This window comes from Coturnix japonica, chromosome 2, assembly GCF_054131305.1.
Source record: "Coturnix japonica strain WE chromosome 2, WE-NBRP24, whole genome shotgun sequence".
NCBI classification, from domain to species: Eukaryota; Metazoa; Chordata; class Aves; order Galliformes; family Phasianidae; genus Coturnix; species Coturnix japonica.
In genome coordinates, this window is record NC_140664.1 from 139,029,523 (window position 1) to 139,050,181 (window position 20,659).

At 64.6% G+C, this 20,659-nt stretch overlaps 2 protein-coding genes across 3 annotated transcripts in view; one reads left to right on the forward strand and one right to left on the reverse strand.

The window, feature by feature from the left end:
* SSPOP (SCO-spondin) overlaps positions 1 to 13,229 on the reverse strand; it is a 35,773-nt gene extending 22,544 nt beyond the window's left edge. The window contains exons 1-37 of the mRNA XM_085540834.1: positions 13,100 to 13,229; positions 12,804 to 13,010; positions 12,641 to 12,723; positions 12,373 to 12,543; positions 12,104 to 12,303; positions 11,864 to 11,966; positions 11,530 to 11,688; positions 11,343 to 11,428; positions 11,073 to 11,195; positions 10,841 to 11,003; positions 9,753 to 9,993; positions 9,523 to 9,661; positions 9,329 to 9,455; positions 9,076 to 9,248; positions 8,782 to 9,003; positions 8,541 to 8,706; positions 7,374 to 7,626; positions 6,532 to 6,712; positions 5,854 to 5,948; positions 5,531 to 5,787; positions 5,038 to 5,462; positions 4,800 to 4,927; positions 4,602 to 4,711; positions 4,331 to 4,480; positions 4,171 to 4,264; positions 3,688 to 4,088; positions 3,336 to 3,566; positions 3,082 to 3,258; positions 2,656 to 2,892; positions 2,358 to 2,480; positions 2,181 to 2,272; positions 1,748 to 1,985; positions 1,005 to 1,157; positions 791 to 925; positions 515 to 697; positions 294 to 444; positions 14 to 173 (exon numbers count right to left, since the gene is read on the reverse strand). Coding sequence (XP_085396960.1) covers positions 14 to 173; positions 294 to 444; positions 515 to 697; positions 791 to 925; positions 1,005 to 1,157; positions 1,748 to 1,985; positions 2,181 to 2,272; positions 2,358 to 2,480; positions 2,656 to 2,892; positions 3,082 to 3,258; positions 3,336 to 3,566; positions 3,688 to 4,088; positions 4,171 to 4,264; positions 4,331 to 4,480; positions 4,602 to 4,711; positions 4,800 to 4,927; positions 5,038 to 5,462; positions 5,531 to 5,787; positions 5,854 to 5,948; positions 6,532 to 6,712; positions 7,374 to 7,626; positions 8,541 to 8,706; positions 8,782 to 9,003; positions 9,076 to 9,248; positions 9,329 to 9,455; positions 9,523 to 9,661; positions 9,753 to 9,993; positions 10,841 to 11,003; positions 11,073 to 11,195; positions 11,343 to 11,428; positions 11,530 to 11,688; positions 11,864 to 11,966; positions 12,104 to 12,303; positions 12,373 to 12,543; positions 12,641 to 12,723; positions 12,804 to 13,010; positions 13,100 to 13,197 — 6,435 coding nt within the window. The 5' untranslated portion in view covers positions 13,198 to 13,229. The remainder of the gene's footprint in view (positions 1 to 13; positions 174 to 293; positions 445 to 514; positions 698 to 790; positions 926 to 1,004; positions 1,158 to 1,747; positions 1,986 to 2,180; positions 2,273 to 2,357; positions 2,481 to 2,655; positions 2,893 to 3,081; positions 3,259 to 3,335; positions 3,567 to 3,687; positions 4,089 to 4,170; positions 4,265 to 4,330; positions 4,481 to 4,601; positions 4,712 to 4,799; positions 4,928 to 5,037; positions 5,463 to 5,530; positions 5,788 to 5,853; positions 5,949 to 6,531; positions 6,713 to 7,373; positions 7,627 to 8,540; positions 8,707 to 8,781; positions 9,004 to 9,075; positions 9,249 to 9,328; positions 9,456 to 9,522; positions 9,662 to 9,752; positions 9,994 to 10,840; positions 11,004 to 11,072; positions 11,196 to 11,342; positions 11,429 to 11,529; positions 11,689 to 11,863; positions 11,967 to 12,103; positions 12,304 to 12,372; positions 12,544 to 12,640; positions 12,724 to 12,803; positions 13,011 to 13,099) is intronic.
* Positions 13,230 to 14,592: 1,363 nt separating this feature from the next.
* Positions 14,593 to 20,515, forward strand: LRRC61 (leucine rich repeat containing 61). Of its 2 annotated transcripts, XM_015852761.2 has the most exons (5): positions 14,593 to 14,796; positions 15,031 to 15,095; positions 15,237 to 15,335; positions 15,440 to 15,538; positions 19,435 to 20,515. In XM_015852761.2, exons 2-5 carry the CDS (start codon positions 15,062 to 15,064, stop codon positions 20,241 to 20,243), a joined length of 1,041 nt encoding a protein of 346 aa, XP_015708247.2. In that variant the 5' UTR covers positions 14,593 to 14,796; positions 15,031 to 15,061; the 3' UTR covers positions 20,244 to 20,515. The 2 variants fall into 2 exon arrangements, with proteins under 2 accessions (XP_015708247.2, XP_015708246.1); XM_015852760.3 differs by lacking the exons at positions 14,593 to 14,796; positions 15,031 to 15,095; positions 15,237 to 15,335; positions 15,440 to 15,538 and adding an exon at positions 19,164 to 19,206.
* The last annotated feature ends 144 nt before the right edge of the window (positions 20,516 to 20,659 follow it).

Below are 20,659 nucleotides of genomic sequence, written 5' to 3' on the forward strand. Positions count from 1 at the left end.
CCTGGCTCCTCACCTGTGGGCAGCCCACAGTGCTATGGGCACAGTATGGTGAGCAGTGCACCTTGGGGCCAGGCAGGCACTGGCAGACATGGCAGGGTCCCCAGCGCCAGCGGTCCCCCTGCGCACGGTTCCGGCCCTGGTGCTCACACTCCTGGCACGGCTCTGTCTGGCACCTGTGATAAGAGACATCAGCAGGGACTCAGCATGTGGTGTGTGGCACACAGAACAGGGCACATGGCACACATCAGATGGCACTCAGCATGTGGCACGTGGAACACGACAGGCAGCCTCACCTGCGTGCCTTGCGGTAGATGCCGCGGCACTGCCGATTGGTGCCATGCTTGCCGGGGTGGCTGGGGCTGCGGAAGGACCACTGGATGCTCTGCACGCCGCAGGGCCCCAGGCATTCACCCCAGGGGGACCAGGAGGACCAGCTGCAGCTCACTGTGGGCACAGATGCGATGAGAGCGGCCCCGGCACTGTGCCAGCAGGTGGACACAGGAGCAGGACGCACCGGAGCAGGCAGGGTTGTGGCGGCAGCGCCGGGGTTGCCCATCCAGGCAGGTGCAGAGACGGCAGTTGAGCTTCATGCGCTGCCCTGGCCAGTAGTGCAGCCCATCCACCTCACAGCGACACTCCCGTGGGCGCACGCAGCCACGCTCGCCATCCAGCACCAGCCCCTCTGCACACCAGCACCCTGCGGGCACCGCCGAGACCCCCGAGCCCAGTGTGTTGTGGGCACGTAGGGGATGGGACGCACAGCAGGGACGATGACAGCATGTGGCCTCACCTGGGGTGCACTGCTCCCGGCGGCACGGTGCGCGGCTGGCGAGGTCGGCACAGGATGCAGGGCACGGGGCGCAGGGCTGGGGCTGCAGCCCCCCGGGACAGGAGGCAGGGGGGCACCCGTCCTGCTGGCACATGCCTGGGGCACAGGGGAGGAGTCAGGGCTGTGTGAGCCCCTGACCATGGGAGTGGGGGGTCTCAGGGTGGGGGTCACCCACTGATCTCCAGCGTGGCGTGGGCTGTGGCAGGCAGAGCGGCGCAGGGCTGGCCGCCGTCCCGGGGGGGCTGGCAGTGCCGCTGCCGTACCACCACCCCCTCACAGCCCTGTGTGCAGTTGGACCACGTCATCCACTCACTCCAGGCACCGTCCACTGCAGGCAGAGGGAGAAGTGAAGCCCAGGGCACAACCAGACCTGCCATGATGTGAGGACTCCACTTCCCACACAAATCCCTGTTTTGGGAACTCCTCCTGCTCCCCCAGGCAGCCTTGGCAGTGAGATTTCCCCCCAGGCACTCCAAGCAGCCCACAGATTCCACAGGCAGCTCAGGTCATTTGACCCCCATCAGTTCCCCCTAGCAGCCCCAGCCATGGGAATCCCCAAACCCCCCAGGCAGGTTTGGTGGTAGGAGACCTTCCCTAATTCCCAGGGCAGCATCAGCCTTGGGAACTACCCCCAGATCCCAAAAATAGACCTGGTGGTGGGAACCCCCTCTGTGAATCCAGAAGCTCTGGCCATGGGAATCCCCACACCCACTGGTTTCTCCAGCCATGGGAATATCCACATCTCCCAGGAACTCCCGGCAAGAGGAATCCCCAAACCCACTGGGCACCCCCGGCCATAGAAATCCCTAAATCTCCCAAGAACTCAGCTCTGGGAATACCAGGACTCTTTGGACATCCCCAGTCCTGGGACTCCTTGAATCTCACATGCAGCCCCATCCAAGCCCCATGCCTACTCACCAGGGCAGGCAGTGCTGAAGCAGGGCCTTGCCTGCGTGGCCTCACCATGGCACCAACGCAGCACACCTGGGGCTCTCTGGCTGCACTCCCGCGCCCGCAGCTGCTGACCAAGGCCACAGGAGTGGCTGCAGATCCCCCAGGGTGCCCAGGGACCCCAGTGCCCACAGTCCCACTCATCTGAGGGCAGCCAGCCTGAGGTCACATCCCCATCCCTGCAGTCAGGCCGTCCATTGCACACCTGTGGCATAGAGCAACACTGAGCCTCGAGTAGGCAGGGTGTTGGGGAACACAGCAGGGACCTCAACAGGGGACCCAGACAGGAGTGTGGGCATCCTTGTGGTCCCCATCCCATGACGTCAGTGGTGTCCCACCTCATGGCACTGCTGGGGTCTCCATCCCATGGCATCACTGAATCCCCATCCTGTGCCCATACCTGCTTGAAGGTGATGCACTCGCCATCCCCACAGCTGTACTCAGCACAGGGACCCACCGTCTGGTTCCTCGCACCAGTGGGGATGTAGCCTTCTGCCTCAGAAACAGGGGAGCCATGAGCACCCACAGGGCTCCCCCAGCCCCACAGCTCCCTGTCACCCTCATAGTTCCTCCTCACCGCAGGCCAGCTCATCCTCGCCCTGGGGGCAGTTGAGTGCCCCGTCGCACACCCTGGTTGCATTCACACACATACGGTTGTTGCAGATGAAATGCCCTGGGCATGGTGGGATCTGTGTAGAGCCTGCAGTGGGAACAGTGTCCCATCAGGTCTGAAACCGTGAGAAGGATCCCGGGGATGATGTGGGACACCAAGTGGGGAGCACAGCCTTGCTGCCCCCCCCCCTCCAAGGGCCCTGCTCCCTAGAGAGCATCCTGGGGCTGGGGACAGGGACACGAGGGGACACGCTGCGCCTCACCACAGTTGTCATCGCTTTCATCGGAGTGGTCAGGGCAGTGGGGGATGCCATCACAGAGGTGCTCGTAGGGGATGCAGTGGGCACCCAGGGTGCAGGGGAAGTGTCCCAATGAGCAGCTCTGGTTGCAGCCCCGCTCGTCGCTGCCATCGGGGCAGTCAGCCTCGCTGTCACACACCCAGCCCCGTGGCACGCACTGCCCACTCTGGCATGGGAACTCGTAGGGTCCGCATGCAGGTGCTGGGGGAGGTGTCACCACAGGGTGATGCAGTGAGCAGGATCCCCGCGCATGGTCCCCATGTGTCTCCCCCCTTCCCTGCAGAACCCCACCAGGGATAAAAGGAGCTTGGGCCTCTCCAGCAAAGAACAAAGTGTTCCCACTTACATCACTGGGGATATGGGGAGAACAGGGGACACCTGTGCCCTCACCTGCTGTGCCAGTAGTGGGCAGGTGGGTAGGTGCAGGGGGCGCCCAGGACACCATGCAGCGCACAGAATTCTCATCCCATCCATCTCTGCAATCCCAGATGCCATCACAGATCTTCACCTGGCTGACACATGAACCATCGGGGCAGGGGAGCTGTCCCAGGGCACAGGTGATGCGGTCTGTGGGGAAGTGGACAGTCCCAGGTTGATGTCACCAGGCGCTCAGCCCCGTGCTTGCCACAGCCACAGCCCCTCACCTGGGCAGAACGCCTCGTCAGTGCCATCCCTGCAGTCCCGCATCCCATCACAGAGGGCAGCCGGGGGCAGGCACACTGCATCAGGGCACTGGAAGTGGCCGGCCGGGCAGACGCAGCCCCGCTCATCGCTGAAGTCCCCGCAGTCGTCGTGTCCATTGCAGCGATGTGGGTACGGCACGCAGCGTCCCGCTGCACAATGGAACTCACCTGCATTGCAGCTTGGGCTGCAGCCTGCAGGGACAGCGGTCAGAGCCCACCGTGGGCACAGGCCCAGGGTTGGGAAGGCGCAGAGCCATCCACAAACCACCCTTGGTGCTCACTGCCCACATCCAGCACCACTGAGGCCACTTGCCTGCCTCGTCTGAGTCATCGGCGAAGCCGCAGTCCAGCTCCCCATTGCAGACATGTGCCCATGGGACGCAGCGGCCGCTGGCGCAGCGGAACTCCGGGGGGGCACAGGGGGGTGGTGGGCAGCCGTGCTCATCAGAGCCATCCCCACAGTCAGACAAACCATCACAGCGGGCACCCCAGGGCACACACTGCCCATCAGCGCAGCGGTGCTGGTGTGGGGCGCAGTGCAGGGCACAGACCTCATCCGAGCCGTCCCCGCAATCGTCCTCGTTGTCACAGAGCCACGCGCCCGGCACACAACGCCCACCAGTGCGGCACGGGAACTCTGAGTCCAGGCAGCGGGGCTGTGCTGGGCAGGGCTCTGCTGTAGGTGTGCACTGCCACAGCCCTGTGGTGCATGTGCTGTGGGGCAGCTGCAGTTAGAATGGGCTGCAATAGGGTGTGGGATGGGCAGGGGTGGGGAACAGGCACCGGCTGTGCTCACCAGTTCCTGCAGCCCTGCTGCACCACAGCACTGTCTGGGAAGGCGATGCCCTGCCAGAAGCACGGGCACTCGGCGGAGTCAATACAGCCACCCTCTGGGGAGGGACAGAGGAGTCAGAAAGGGTGGCAAGGGGAAGCCCTCCCAGCAGCCCTCTGCTCACCGTGCAGCACCTTCCCCTCGGGGCAGAAGCAGCCCTCCAGGCAGGACATGGTGTCACAGTACTCGGGCAGCTCCAGGCCCAAGTTCTGGCAGGTTTGGGGGCAGGGGGGGCCGCAGGTGCTATACTCCTGCCCTCCATCGCACTGCAAGGCTGCAGAGGCACAGGGTATTGAGGTTACATTGCCCCATCCCAGACCCCATCATGGACCCCACATCCTGGACCCCATCCCAGAACCCCCAGCACAACCCAGGCATTGTGGATGAGGACTCACGGCACAGGTCCTGGCTCCTCCAGCGGATGTGGATGCCCCGCTGGCTGCACTCCTCAGCATAGGTGGCGATGGCTGTGCACAGACACTCGCAGTCCCCCCCGGAGTCACAGCTGCAGGCAGGGCACAGCAGGATGATGTCCAGGACAGGTGGGGACTCAGGGACCCCCACCCTGAGGTGGCTGCAGCCCCAGCACATACCCGCAGGCGTCAAAGATGCACCAGTCATAGAAGCGCTGGCATGGCACCGCGTCATGGCAGGGCACAAAGAGCTGCTGTGTCAGGATGCTGCAGCGCTTGCGGGCCCACGTTGCCCGGTGTGGGTTCTCCTGGTGGGAAGTTGTCACCGTCACCATCGGAAGCTCCCCTGCATTACCCCATGATGTCGTACCCGAAGCAGCCAGCCCCATGGGTCCCCCTACGCGGTGCCCATCCGTACGGTGCAGGGGTGCTGCGCGGCCGTGCCATCCACCTCAGGGCAGAGCAGGCTGACACGCCAGGAGTTGCCGAAGAGCTCGGCGGTGGGTTCCAGAACACCCTGCTGGCTGGCCAGGTCGTTCTCGGCGTCACGGTCGAAGTTCCCGCAGAGCCCCACCACGCGGCCCCGGTGCTGCGGCTGCAGCCGAACGTACACCCGTGTACCTGTGTGGCACCGGTGCCGGGTGAGCCGGGTGCTGTCCCCCGCTGGGCGCCGCATCCCCCCGTGTCTGTCACATCCCCATGGCTCACCTCCGTCCCACAGCACCGCCAGCCCCACGCGGGACAGCAGCAGCAGGAAGATGCCGGCGCGCTGCAGCGTCAGCCCGTTCCCGCTGTACACTTTGGGGGGACGCACCGAGACTCCATTCACCGTCACATCCCTTCCTACAGGCAGTGGGACCATGAGTGCTCTCCTCTTTTGCCCCTGTCCCCTCATTCCCCCGTGCCCTCACCCCGCAGCATGTGCACCACGGTGTTGCCCAGCTCCACCACCACCGACTTGGTGCAGGTGACGCCGCTGGAGCCGCAGGGGACGTTCTCAGTGGTGACGGTGAAGAGCCCGTTGGCCTCACGCACCAGCACGTATTCGCAGTCCCCCAGGAAGGAGAAGGCCCTCCCGTCGAAGGTGATGTAGTGGGGGTCCCCCGTGGCCACGCAGGTCCCCGCGCAGTCCTCGCTGCTGCACTGCCAGCGCTGCTGGCGGCACACGCTGCAGGATGGGGCTGAGCACCGGGGCTGTGCCAGCCCTGCCCTGCCCGTGTGTGCCGAGGCTCACCAGGTGTTGCAGTCCCTGACGATGGTGTCATTGGGCTGGTACAGCCGCCCGTTGTGCTGGCAGGGACACTCCTCTGGGGGCACGCAGTGCTCGTCCTGCACACATCAGACCCGTGTGAGCCCCAGGGTGATGCGTGGGGATGTCGGGGCACCAGCAGATGGGCTGGGAAGCTGCCCGACTCCCAGCACACACTGGCCTTTCTCCAGCCCAATATCCCAGTGCCCAGGAACCTCTACAGCCAGCTCCCAGTGCCCCACATTCAATATCCCGCTTCCCCTACACCCCGCTCCCCAGTGCACCATTTCCACCTGATCCATCCCCCAGGAATCCCACATTCCAGATGACCCCATCCCCTAAACCTAGCTCCCCAAGGCTCCACACCCCCAGCTCCGTTGTACTTGTACTCCGTTGTCTGTTGTCCCGTACAGAGCTGTGTCCCATACTCTACACAATCCAATACTCCACAGCCCCCTGGTTCAGCTTCCTGTAGCCCTACATTCAGCTCCTCAGTGCTTTCCAGCCCCTGGCCCAGTGTTCCAGTTGCCCAAGTCCCCTCCATCCTACTCCTTAAGGCTTCAGAGCCCCCTGACCCAGCTCCCCAACACCCAGGTTCCCCCAGCCCCTCATCCCAAACACATGCCCAGGCAAGGATGGAGCAGCAGAGCTGGGGGAACCCACCAGGAAGACAGTGCCTGGGGGGCAGACGCAACCATCAGCGATCCCCATGCACGTTCCATTGGGCTCAGTGCTGTCACAGGTGCGCAAGCAGGACCCAAAAACATAGACCAGGTCCCCAGGGCAGAAGGCAGCATCAGGGCAGGGGGCATCGGTGCAGCTCCAGGTGCCCGCAGTGCAGACACTGGGGGTGGATAAGGGGGGCTGCAGTGAGGGCTGGCACATCAGTGCAGGGCATCAGCTTTGGGGAGTGTGGGGTGGGTGTGATGAGTGGGATGTTTGGGGTGGGATGAGATGGAATGTCATGGGACAGTTGGAATGGGTCAGATGGGATGGGGTGGGTAGGATGGATGAGACAAATGAAGTGGGACAAATGGGATGAATGGAATCCTCCCAGCCAGCCCCATGCATCCCCAGCACTCCTAGGACCCCCTGAGATGCTGTCCCCAAGGAGTGGGGGGCCTCCAGCAGCACCCATGTCCTCCCACAGCTATGGGCTTATCCTGAAACCCTGGAGGGCAATTGGACCACAGAACTCAGTTCCCACCACTGTCTTGGCCCCCAGTCCCACCAGAGGGATGGTGACAGCATCTTCAGAGGCAGCACCGTCGCCATGTGGCACAGACATTCAATGAAACCCACCTATCCTGCAGTGCCATCACAAACAGGCCATAGGGTGATTTCATCAGGCGTCTCCTGCCACCTCCCTGCACCTCCAGCAGCATCCTGGCCCACCTGGCCCCACTGCCACCTCCCGCAGCAGCCCATCACCCTCAGTCCAGGAGGTCCAGCTGGGAAGACCCCAGCCCCACCAGCCCCAAGACGAGGAGCCCCACAGCACGCACCAGGCATTGCAGCCCTGCCGGATCTTGCTGCCTGCTGGGTAGAGCTCACCGCCGTGCTGGCAGGGACAGATGCCTGGTGGGACACACTGCCCACCATCATCCAGCACCAGCCCCGTGGGGCAGTTACAGCCAGAGATGCAGATGTTGTCAAGGCCAGGGCAGGAGCTGAGCACGTCCAGGCGCAGGTCAGCGCAGGTTCTGCCACAGGGGCTGCTGCACTCCTGGTACACCTGACCCCCACTGCACTGAGTGCCTGCAGGGATGGACACAGTGCAGGGACCAACAGCAGTCACCCTGCACAGCCCTGCACAGCCCTGCATCCCATTGCCTGTTCCTATCCATTACATCCATCCTGTTCTGTCCCATGCCCCTCAGCCCATCCCTCCCATCCCATCCCATCCATCCTGTTCCATCCCCTCCTGCCCCACTCCTCCCATCACAGCCATTCCATCTCATCTCATCCTATCCATCCTGTCCCACCCATCTCATTTAATCTATTCCATCCCAACTTCACCTATCCCATCCTGTTTTATCCTGTTCCATCCATCCTATCCATCTCACCTATTCCACCCCATCCCAACCCATCCCATCCTATCTATCTCATCAATTCCATCCTGTCTCATCCCACCCCATTCATTCTGTCTTATCCCATCCTTCAGTATTCTGGTCCATCTCACCCCACCTCACCTGTCACACCCTATCCCATCCATTTTGACACATCTTATCCTGCCCCATTATGTTCCATCTATTCCATTCCCCTCCTTATTCTCATCCTGCATAATCCTATTTTATCCATCCTGTGTCATCCCACCCCATCCCATCCAATCCCACACATCTAGTGCTGCCCTATTCCATCAGTCCCACATCATCCTGTCCCATCCATTCCATTCCATTCCATTCCATTCCATTCCATTCCATTCCATTCCATTCCATCCATCTTACCCCATCTCATCAATTTTGTCCAACATTATCCTAACTCACTGCATTTCATCCCATCCCATCCCATCCCACCTACCCTGTCCCATCCATCAGAACCCATTCACCCCACTCTGTCCCACCCCAGCCCATCCAATCCCATCTATCCAGGCCATCTCATCCCATTCCATCCCATTCAACTTGTCCCGACCCTTTCTTTCCCCATCCCCACCCCATCCCCAGGCTCCGCACCACAGAAGCTCTCATTCCTCCATCTCAGGGCTGCTCCCTCCTGGGCACACTCCCTGGCGTAGGCAGCCAGCGCAGGGCAGAGGCAGTGCTTTCCAGCTGGGCAGGCACAGACATCGTAGAGGCAGAGCTGGTGGAACGGCTCCAGGTCCACGAGGTGGTGGCAGGGCTGCGGACAGGAGGGGACGTGCAGGGCAGAGCAGCGCACAGCGCAGTGCTGGCACTCCGCGGGGCCGCTCAGCACCTGGAAGGACGAGCCGTGCAGGATGGCACAGGCGGTAGCAGCGAGTTCCCTCTGCGGGGCGTAGACGCTGCAGGGCTCGAAGGGGACGGGGCTGAGCACGGGGCACTCGGCGGACAGTCGGTACTTGTTGGCGAAGGCGGTGACACCGACTTCCACGTCGCCCGCCGGCGTGGCAAAGTCGTCCCGCTGGTCCCAGTTGTAGGTCCCACAAAGACCGCGGACCTGCGGCACGGGGACGGGGTTGGGGCACGGAGAAGCGAAGGGGCAGAGCAACGGGAACCGGGCGGGGCTCACCTTGTTGGCGAAGGCGGGCTGCAGGGTGATGTATGATGCGGGGGTCTCCAGTCCCCACAGCAGGTGGGCTCCAAAGGTCTGGAGCAGCAGGAAGGAGGAGGAGGCTCGGCGTACAGTCAGCGCAGCACTGGCAAAGGGCAGCGGGACCACGCGCCCATCCACCACCACCTCTCCTGTGCGGGGTGCAGGAAAGGGTGTAAGGGGAGTGTGGGCCCTGTTAGGTGCCCTCCACCCTCGCCCAAACTGGGGTCACCTGTGCTGTGCAGCCGGACTGAGGCCCCCGGCACTGTGATGGAGAGCGCCCGGAGGCAGCTGAGGGGCTGGCGGTCACCACACGCCTTCTGCTCCGCCGTGATCCGCAGCGTCCCCTCCACAAAGTCCTGTGGGCAGGGAGCACCCTGAGCTCCGGGTACCCCCACAATAGCTCCCAGCCGGGCACCCCCATACCTGCACGAGGATGTACTCGCAAGCACCAGGGAAGGAGAAGCGCCGGTGGTCGAAGGTGATGTAGTGCAGATCCCCCAGCACCGCGCACTCCGCCGCGCACCGGTCCTGGCCGCAGAGCCAGCGGCCCCCCCGGCATGTGCTGTGGGGACAGGGACAGTGCAGGGGGTGCTCAGGTCCAACACGGGGGTCTCTGCTGCCGCAGTGCTCTCCCCTCCCTCCCCAGCGCTCACCACCGGTTGCAGTGCTGGCGGATGCTCTGCCCCGGGGCGTACACACGGCCGCGGTGCAGGCAGGGGCAGGCGCTCGGTGGGACGCAGTTCCCCCCGTCCAGGACGAGCCCCGGGGTGCACTCACAGCCGCTGGCGCAGTCGTCCCGGCAGTGCCCCTCCTCGGCAGCGCCTGCAGCCACGCAGCTGGCGGGGCAGGAGGACACGCAGTCCGAGTAGCGCCGCCCGTGGCCGCACTGCCGCTCTGCAGGGTGCCAGGGCTCAGCTCTGCTGCGCCTCAGCACGGCACACAGGATGCCACCGTGTCCCACTGCAGCTGGCTCACTGCATCCCACCATGATGCACGGCATCCGTCCCACCACATCCCCACGTGTTGCACCGCATTCCACCACCTCCATCCTGCTGTGTCCCAAGTCTGACCCATCACATCCCACTGTGTCCATCCCACCACGTCCCAAACCTTTCTGACCATATCCCGCCATGTTCCATTGCATCCATCCCACCACGACCCACTGTGTCCCGTTGCATCCCACCACATCCATCCCACCATGTCCCAAGTCCGTCCCAACAAATCCCTTTGGGCCCATCCTAAACATCCAAAATCTCTCCCCCTCTATCCCACTATACCCCACCACATCCATCCCATGTTATCCAGCCACATCCACCCAACAGCATTCCATCCCATCACATCCCAAATCTGTGCCATCACATCCCACCACATTCATTCCCCCATAACCCAGATCCTCCCCACCACTTCCAGTCAGATGCATCCCACCACCCCCATCCCAGCACATCCCCCCATGTCCCACCACAATCCACTGGAGTGCACACAAGTGCCATTGGTGAGCCTCTGGGGTGCACACACAAGCCATTGGGCGCATGCAAAAGCAATTAGGGTATATGTAAAAGCCATTGGGGCACACACAGGAGCTGCTGGTGTACCCACAAGAGCCACTGGAATGAGCTCAAGAGCCCTTAGGTGTGCACACACCCCATAGGGATGCACATACAACCCACTGGGGGTTCCCATGTGAGCCACTGGGGATGGAGCCCCAATGGGGTGGGAGGCAGCCCAGCCCCACAGCCCATACCACAGAGGCCCGGCCGGCGCCACTCAATGTAGGCTTTCCGCTGGGCACAGTCCCGCACGTAGGCAGCCAATGTGTCACAGACAGCAGGGGATGGTGAGGGCCCTGTGCTCCCCTCCCTGCAGTGCAGCTCCAGGCAGGCCTCATAAAAGCCACGGGGGTCAACCTGGTGTGGGATGGGCCATCAGGGCATGAGGGTCCACATGTCCCAGACCCACAGAGCTGCAGGACTCACCGCTCCGTGGCACTGGCGGAAGGGGTCAGTGAGCAGCACCCCACACATGGCCTCGGCTGCCTGCTGTGCTGTGCTGCCCATGGCGCAGCTGGGGCCGGGCTCCACGGCATCACTGCAGGAGACCTGTGCCAGGATGGGATCAGATCAGAGACACCCAACTGCTGTAGGGCTGTGCTGGGAGCGAGGTGGGAACACATCCCCAAGGGAGTCCCACAGGGCGCTGGGATGGTCCCCATCTCAGCCCTGTCTGTGCTCTGCCTGGCCCCATACCTCAGGGTCAGCACCCGGGATCCTCCAGGAGTTCCCAAAGCTGGCAGCCAACGGAGCAACGTCCCCTTCAGCCCGTAGGAAGTCATCTGCGGGCAAGGTGGGATTGGGAACATGGCACGTACCCTCAGCGCAGCCACCCCGTGTCCCCCGTCAGCCAACAGTGGTGCAGTGACACACGGCTTGTTACCAGTCGGGTCATCATTGTAGGGGCCACAGAGCCCCTGTGTGCCGCCCCACAGCTCCGTGCTGACCATCACGTAGATCGTCCCGCGCCCGTCCAACTTGAGGCGGACTCCCAGCCCACTCTCCACAGCCACAAAGTCCCCGAGCCAGGTGACACTGATCCCTGCAGAGGCACAACCAGGGCACTCAGCAGAGCACAGAGATGGGGAGGGGAATGGTGGGGGCTGAGGCTGGCGCTGTCTCCTTGTGCCACCCCGTGTGGTGAACCACCGGGTCCCCAGCAGCGATGGCACGTGGGGATGGGAGCACACAGCCACCCCAGAGCCCTCAGCCCTCACCACTGAGCAGCTGCGGCCGCCCCTCGGGCACTGCCACGCCATTCACAGAGACGTTGCGTCCCCATGCCACCACTGTGTCCAGCCCCAACGTCATGTGCAGCACCTGTGGGACAGTGGCATTGAGCGGGGACTGGGTGAGCAGACGCACTGTGGGGACAGCCCTGAAAGCCCCAGAGCAATGATCCATGGGGTAACCCAGCCACCCCGGCACATCCTCATCCCCTCGGGGGTGGTGGGTACCGGTGGGCTGCCTGTGGTGATGCTGACAGCCCAGGTGCCGTCGGTGGAGGTGGCCAGGCTGTAGGCACACTCGCCCTGGAAGCCAAAGTGCCGCCCATCGAAGCTGCGGTACCGGGATCCGGCCCATGAGATGCAGCTGGCGGTGGGACCGCGGTGCCGGGTGGCAGGACCCCGCAGTGCCGTGGGCAGGGGTACATCACCTGCAGCGGGAGGTGAGTGCTGCTCAGCGGGCACCCAATGACACCCCCCACCCCATGCCCTGCACCCACTGGTGAGGGGCTGCCGGCTGCAGCTGAAGCAGAGCGCAGAGGAGCTGTTCCTCCAGCTGTGCCCCCAGGGCTGGCGGCAGCACTCGGCCATGCTCATGGCAGACAGGTTGTGGGCACCCAGCGCGTCCTGGCACTGCCAGCCGGTGTGGCATTGTCCCAGAGAGCCCTCTGCTGCGGGACAGGGATGCAGCTCAGTGCTGTGGTGCTCCCCAGCCCCACCACAGTGGGGCTGCATCACCACAGTGTCACCGCATCCCCCAGCCCTTACCTTCTGTGCAGTGTGCCCCACTCCAGCCGGCACAGCAGGCACTCACCGTGCGGTTCCTCACCACCAGCTGCGTCTCCGGGGGTCTGCAGAGCAGGCATGGCCTCAGCATCAGGCGGAGGGCTGCACATGCCCCCCACCCACTGATGTCACCCTTTGCACTCACCTGTAGATGTAGCACATGGCAGGCCCAGGATGGGTGCTGGTTGGGGGCATGCCGCGCTCCCCACCGTACACCTGGCGCATGCGGTTGAGGTCAATGCGCCAACCTGCCAGGATGTACTGGTACATGCTGGGGCACGGCACCGCGTCCTCACGCCGGGGCACCATCACCTCCTCCTCTGTCACCTGCTCTGTCTGCTCACACCACCTCCTGCAGTGACACCCACCACCCAACCAGTGTCACCAGGACCCTCGGTGCACCCATCCTGGTGTGGGGACCCGCAGGGCTGCATTACTCACCCTCTGTCAGCCTCAGTCACCACCCAGAGCAGCACCATGGCCATGATGCCCACACCCATGGGGGACCCATTCCACTGCCGCTGCACCGTCCTCACCATCGCTGACCACTTCCCAACCTCCAGAGAAGATTTGGTGGCAGTGTTAATAGAGAATCCACAGCACCCAGGGACAGCCCCACTGTCAGCCCCAGCCCCACACCTCCGTGTCATGCAGGGAACCTTCTTGGGGCCTCTGCAGCTCTGGGTGTCCCCAGCTCAGGGCGCACACTGGGGTGGGCACGGCAGGGATGGGGATGTGGTCCCAATGCCCATAGCTTTGCCCTTGGGAGACCCCCTGCCCGGTGGGACCATGTCAGGGCTGGAGCTCAGGGGGTGCAGTGCCCGATGTCCCCACTCCCAGCCCCTCACCTGAGGCCAGACAGACCCACAGCGCTCTGTCCTCTGTCTCCAGACCTCTCCGAGCCCCAAGGCCATCCCTAGGAGTGGCTTTTTATGGGGTGGTTCTGTCCGACTTGGGCCAGCTGTAGGACTGCTGACTGGTCCCAGCTGTTTGCCAGCAGGACACCACGCAGCCCCTGGGAAGCTGAGCGCCGTTTCCAGGGCACAGTGCTCTGGATTGGTGCTCCTGCTGTGTCCCTCTCATCCCAGACAGGATGCTCCTAATCCCCACATCCTGGTCCCACTCATCCCCACCAGGAATGTGTGCGGGGATACTGTCCAGTGCAGGGGGAACTTAATCCTCAGACCCACCAAAAGCAGCCCCACAAGTTGGGGTCACCTGGAGTAGCCCTGGCAGCCCCGAGTACCTCCATGTCCCTACACACACAGCCCTGTCCCAGGGGTACCCCACCCCCAGCTCTGTGCTGCCTGCTCCCTGCCCCACATCAGCCCCATCCCTGTCTATGAACCCCATATTTGTGTTCCTGTGTCCACACAGCTTCCTTCCTGTCCAAGTCCCTCTACCCAATTGCATGTCCAGAGCTCCCAGACCACTGTGCCCTTGTCTCTGAGCCCATTTCCCCATCCACACGCTGTGTCCCTGTTGCCAGCTCTGCGTGCTGTACCCAGTCTGGGCTGCCTTGCTCTCCAGGGACACAGCACGGCACGGCTCAATATGGCACAATGCAGCACAAAACAGCCTGGTTTGGCAAGGCTTGGCATGGCTGCGCGTGGCACAGGGCAGCACTGCCTTGACACGGCATGGGATAGCATAGCACGGCTTGGCACAGCGTGGCATGGCTTGGCACAGGGCAGCTCTGCACAGCTTGGCACGGCACAGCTTGGCTCAGCACGGCTCAGTACATCACGGTTCGGCTCAGCGCGGCTCAGCTTGGCACGGCACAGCACTTCGCAGCTCGGCTCGGCACAGCGCGGCTCGGCTCGGTTCGGCTCGGGGCGGAGCGCTCAGCCCGTCCCGTCCCGCCCCGCACGTCGCTGCGCTGCGGCCGCCGGGAGCTGTAGTGCCGCAGCCGCTTCCTGCTGCGGGGCCGCGCAGGGCCGGGCGGAGGCGGCGGCGTTGGAGCCCCGTGGGCGCTGCGCGGGGTCCGGCGCGGTCCCGGCGGCGGCGGTCGGTCCCGGTTGGGCGGGGGGGGCAGCGGGCGGCGGAGCGCTGCGGGCGGCGGGGAGCGGGGCCGGGCCCCACGGCGGCGGCGGCGGCGGTAGGAGCGGCGGAGGGGCGAGATCCGCCCCGGGACTGCGGTGAGACGCGGATGGGGGGTGGCGGCCGAGACTGGGAACAATAGGGAGAGCCGGGAGCGTGGGGAGGGGGAGGCTGGGGGCTGCGGGGGGCGGGAGGGACAGCGGGGGTGTGCTGGACGTGGGGTGACGGGGCAGAGGGGGGCGGCGGGCGGCTGGTGGGGTCCAAGCTCCGGGTTGGGGGGTCCTGAGCTGTGTGTTTCCTGTCATCGTGGTCCCCCCCCCTTCCCCGTGCAGCCCCCCCTTCTGTGAAGCCAACAGCAGCACCATGAGGGAGAACTTCGACGCCCTGCTGGCCCTGGGTAAGGCTGTGCTGCCGCTGTGGGTTGTGCTCCCGTGCCCCACGGCTGGCAGCTCAGTGGGGTGACAGCTCCCAGCCCGGTGCCCTCCCGGTGCGGGTCCCGCTGGTTTCCCATGGCTCAGCTCAGACCCGTCGTGTGCAGGCATCCCCATCGCCAAACCGGAGCCGCTGCCACAGGCGGAGGAGTTGTGTGCCGGGGCACAGCTGGAGGATGGCGAGGCACCGGGCTGCGCCGGCTCAGGTGGGTGCTGGGGCTATGGGCAAGCGCCCACCCCTCATTGCAGTCTGTGGTCTGCGTGGGGCCGGGGCAGCACCCAGCACCCAGCTTACTGTGTATCCGCACAGCGAGGCTGCTGGTGCCCAAGGAGGAGGTGCTGACGGAGGACGATGCTGATGGCGGTGGTTCCGCGGGTGCCGCGCAGGGGCCGGAGCTCGGCTGCTCAGGTGAGGGGCTGTGTTGGCACAGCAAACCCTGGTTTATGTGCCAGTCATGGTGATGGTCACTGGGCACCTGCGGCAGGGCCGCCTTTCCTTGGTGTGGGACACACCGGCAGTGCTCTGTGCCCACAGAGGACTGGCTGGTTCGGAAGGTGAAGGTGGAGGACGAGGATGAGGAATGGGCGGCTGGGCTGGGTGCTGAGGCCCTGCTGGCGGGGCAGCCCCCAGGCAGCGCCTGCAAGACAGAACCAATGGAGGAGCCGGAGCTGCCTGAGGAGCCGGGGGAGCTGGGCTACGGCACGCTGCCCACCTTTGCATGGCCGCTGCTGGGCGAGGGCCCAGCCGGCACCTGCCAACACTGCTGCTGCGCGGCGCAGTGCGGGCAGTGTGTGCCCCAGGCCCCGGCCCCGCCGCGGCCCTTCGCCTGCGCGCAGTGCGGGAAGGGCTTTGGCAAGAAGGCGCACCTGACGCGGCACCTGCGGGTGCACACGGGCGAGCGGCCCTACCCCTGCGCGCAGTGCGGCCGCCGCTTCCGGCAGAAGATCCACCTGCGCTCGCACCAGAAGACGCACACGGGCGAGCGGCCATTCCCCTGCTCCGAGTGCGGGCGGCGCTTCCGCAAGAAGACGCACCTGGTGCGGCACCTGCGCACCCACACGGGCGAGCGGCCCTTTGCCTGCACGCTCTGCGGCCGCGGCTTTGCCCACAAGCAGCACCTGCTGCGGCACCAACGCCTGCACGCTGAGCCACCCAACGAGGCTGAGCCGCCTGCTGATGAGAAGCCCTTCCCCTGCCCCGAGTGCGGGAAGAGCTTCAGCTGGAAGAAGAACCTGACATCGCACCGCCGGCTGCACGTGGAGGGGCGGCCCTTCGCCTGCGCAGAGTGCGGCCGCGGCTTCAGCGACAAGCGGCACCTGACGGCGCACCTGCGTGGGCACATGGGGCTGAAGCCGTACGCCTGCCCGCACTGCGACAAGACCTTCAGCCACAAGCCCAACCTGGCCACGCACCAGCGCACGCACACGGGCGAGCGGCCCTTCGCCTGCCCTGACTGCGGCCGCGGCTTCGCCCACAACCAGCACCTGCTGCGGCACCTGCGCGTGCACACAGGTGAGCGGCCCTTCGCCTGCCTGCAGTGCGGGCGCAGCTTCAGCTCCCGGCCCAACCTCATCGCCCACACCAAGGCGCACGCCGGCGCGCGCCCTTTCACCTGCGAGCAGTGCGGCCGCGGCTTCAGCCGCAAGTCCCACCTGGCACGGCACCAGGCGGTGCACACCGGCATGCGGCCCTACGGCTGCTCCCAGTGTGCCAAGCGCTTCAGCTCCAAGACCAACCTGGTGCGGCACCAGGCCGTGCACACCGGCCACCGGCCGTACATCTGCACCCAGTGCGGCAAGAGCTTCAGCCGCAAAACCCACCTGCTGCGCCACGAGCGCACCCACGCTGCTGCTCCTGCGCCACGGCAGGACTGGGTGGCACCGGCACCGGCCCCTGCCACGCTCTGCCCCTGAGCCATTGGTGCCGTGCTCAGTGTCCTGCACCAGCACCGCAGGTGGAAGAAGGATCTGGCACTGGTGGCACTGTTGGTGCTGCTGCCCACCGTGGACCCCAGGAGTTGTGTTGCATCGTGGCACGGGTGGGGATGGAGCTAACGTGCTCCTTTGGCACGGTGGAAGGTGGCAGCTCCAGCTGGACACAGCGATGCTCTCAGCTGCCTTTTCTGTGCATGCTGGGTGTGGGCTTGGTGCTGGTGTGGCCCCTCTCCATGCAGGGTGCAGCTCAGCGGCTCTGGTGTCCTGACTGTGGCACTGCTGGTGGCTTTTGTGGGCTCCCAGTCTGCTCCCACCCTGCTCAGGCGCGGCCAGCTCCACTGTGGCAGGAACAAGTCCAAAATGCCAATAAAATGCCCTTTGCCAATTTTTCCTTGGGGACGTCGTGCCAGAGGGAAAGCTGCATGGGGAGGGGGTGGCACAGGGGACAGAGGCTGAGCAATGTTGGTGCTGTGGAACAAGTGGGATGCAGTGTCCCCAGGACAGACCCCGGGGGCTGTGTGGGGTCCCAAAGGCCCCCCTGGCTGCTGGAGGTGCAGCGGTGGCTGTGTGCCCAAGGGCTGCTTTCCCCATGTTGTGTGGTGTGCTGAGCTGAATCCGTACTTGTTTACTTGTGGAACCGCGAGCGGGAGCTGTGCAGGAGCACACGTAGAAATGGGCTTTTATTGGCACAGGGCAGAGCAGGACGCAGCCCCCGGGTGCAGGATGAGGCTTTCCTGCATGAGTCACTACCCACGGAGCCCCTGCTGTGGCTGTGGCTGGGGGCCCAGCTCTGCAACCGCTGGACTCTGGTTTATCTCCTCTGCAGGGCTGTGGTGCTCCCGGCTGTGTTTCCTGTTATTGCAGTGTGATGCCAGGGGTGGCCACGGAAGGGAGGGGGCCAGGGCTGTGCCTGCTGCCACCCTTCCCTTGGCAGCCAGGCACCTTCCGGCCCCAGGATGGGTGCAGCCCCCAGGGGGAAGGGAGGTGCAGAGGGGCCACAGTATAGGGCTGCTGGTAATGGGGGACTGGGGTGGTGGCTTGGGGTCAGAGGGGTCATAGGGGATTGGCCCTGGTGTTCTCAAGAGTCTGCACTGAGATGGGGCTGGAGGATGTCCTGTAGATCCAGGCACTGTTCCTGGGGCTCTGCAATGTGCCCGCTGATCTTGGGCATCAGGGACACCACTGAGGATCCCAGTTACAGTGAGTCTGCAGGTGCAGCTGTGGCATGGGGATGTGACCAGGGACACTGGCAATGGTGAGACTGTGGGCACGGCTGTGGGACAGGGATATCTCCAGGGACACTCATCAAAATAAGGCTACGTGCATGGCTGTGGCATGGGGACATGACCAAGGACATCACCTCTGATGAGCTTGGGGACTGGGGACACCACTTAAGGCGAGTCTGTGACATGAAAACATGACCAGGGGCTCTGATCGCGGTGAGACGGTGGGCGCACTTGTAGTGCGGGGACATCAGCTCCAACTGCTGCAGGGCTGTGGCCTCCCAGTGCCCAGTCCCATGGGAGCAGCCCCAGTACCACGACAGCACTGCCTGATTGCCCCACGTGCTGTGCCCAGCCAGCGAGAGCCATGGGAGCTGCAGGACACCAGTCACCCTCTGTCCTACCCACCTGTCTGCCTATCTGCTCCTCCTTTCCTCTGTCCCATCTGTCCACACATCCCTTCATTCCTCTTCCATCCATGCATGCATGCATCTATCCACCCTACCCAACCCTCTACCCATTTCTCCATCCATCTATCCATCCTTTCATCGAGCTCTCCCTCCATCTGTCTCTTCCTCCATCGCTGTCCCATCCATCCCTCCATCCACCCATTTCCCCCTCCTATCACTCCCATCCCTCCATCCCATCTACCCATCTATACCATCCATCCCTCCACCCATCTGTCCAACTGACTGTCTGTCCAGGCACCCATTTTCCCTCCCTCCCTCCCTTCCTCCGTTCTCTCCTTCCTTCCTTACGTACTTCATCCACCCACCCACCCACCCATCTGTGCCCCCCTCTGTCTGTCAGCCTCCCCCCCATCGCTCGCGCAGTGCCGTTGGGTGCCGGGGCCGTTCGCTCCGCCCGCTGGTCTCCATGACAACGGGAGGCGGAGACGAGGGGCCGCCGGGCACCGCCGGTGGGTGAGGGGGGTGAGAAACGGGGCACCCGGGAGGGGGAAGTCCATAGGGGTCGGCACTCTATGCGTGCACACGGGGGTCCGACCAGCCCTGAGCAACCCGAGCGCCTCTCCCGGGGCAGCTGTCCCTGACTGTCCATCCCCGAGCATCCCTCCCCGAGCATCCCTCCCCTGGCGTCCATCCCCGTGTGTCCATCCCCGAGCATCCCTCCCCTGCTGTCCCCGCAGGGCTGTGCCGGTGCAGATCCCCGCAGCCCGACATGGAGACACGCACGGAGAAGGGCGAGGAGGGCGACGGCACGCGGATCACGGCGCAGCTGCTGAAGGCCAGCACTGGGGAGTTTGCCCTGGAGTCCATCCTGCTGCTGAAGCTGCGCGGCCGCGGCATCACCGACCTGGGCTGCCTGGGCGACTGTACCAACCTGGAGTGGCTCGACCTGTCTGGCAATGCCATCTCGCAGCTGGGCCCGTTGGCCGCCCTCAAAGCGTTGGCCGTCCTCAACCTCTCGCGCAACCGCATCTCCAGCCTGGAGCCGCTGGGCTCCTGCGAGAGCCTGCAGAGCCTCAACCTGGCGGGCAACCAGGTGAGCAGCCTGCAGCAGCTGCGCTGCCTGGCTGGCCTGCGGCGCCTGGAGAGCCTGCGGCTGCGCGACGCACTGGGCCAGCTCACCAACCCCGTCTGCGCCACCGCCGCCTACCGCACCGCGCTGCCCGAGCTGCTGCCCGGCCTGCGGGACGTCGACGGCGAGCGCGTGTCGGGACGTGGCAGCGAGCTCTTCCAGCTGTGCTGTGACCTCGACAGCTCATTGGGCCGCAGCCCCGGCCCCGCTCCACCGCGCACAGCCCAGCCCTGGGTGCAGGCCGGGTTCTGGGAGCCACCGCCGCTGCGCCGCAGCTCCATCGTGGAGGAGGCGTACCGGCAGTTCAGCGAGGCGCTGCGGGAGTGCCGCGAGTTGGGCCGGCGCGCCGACGACACCATTGCGCAGGCTGAGCGGGCGCTGAGCGGGCGCACCGACCCTGGATCCTATGTTTTCTGAGCAGCCCAAAGGCACCGAGGCGGCCGCTCTGCTCCGTGCTGCTCCATCCCCATGTGTGTGGAATGGACCCCTGTGTGTTCCCAGCTCGAGGACTCCATGGGGACCTGGGATGCGGGGAATGGACTCCCGCCCTTGGACCAGCACTGGCAGGTTTTGGAACTGACTGCACTGCAAAGAGGGGTGCGGACCTGGGGGGCTGCGTGTGGGGACTGAGGGAGGTCATGGGGTTCTGCTGCTGGGGAGCAGCTGTGCAGTAAATGTGCTGTCCCTGAGGTCTCTGCTGCTTTGTGCCGGGCCCCCACACATCCACATCCCTCCTCCCAAGACCACCAGTGTGCCTGCAGAGCGGAGTGTGGCTCGGGCTGGGGGTGGCACAGCAGGGCGGTGGAGCCCACCCCCATTGCCCCACACACAGT

Bases quoted from the DNA above. Each gene is read 5' to 3' on its own strand.
- LRRC61 (XM_015852761.2), top strand. From the start codon at position 15,062: ATGAGGGAGAACTTCGACGCCCTGCTGGCCCTGG. The intron at 15,096-15,236 runs GTAAGGCTGTGC...CGTCGTGTGCAG, and splicing joins CGACGCCCTGCTGGCCCTGG to GCATCCCCATCGCCAAACCG. The intron at 15,336-15,439 runs GTGGGTGCTGGG...GTATCCGCACAG, and splicing joins ACCGGGCTGCGCCGGCTCAG to CGAGGCTGCTGGTGCCCAAG.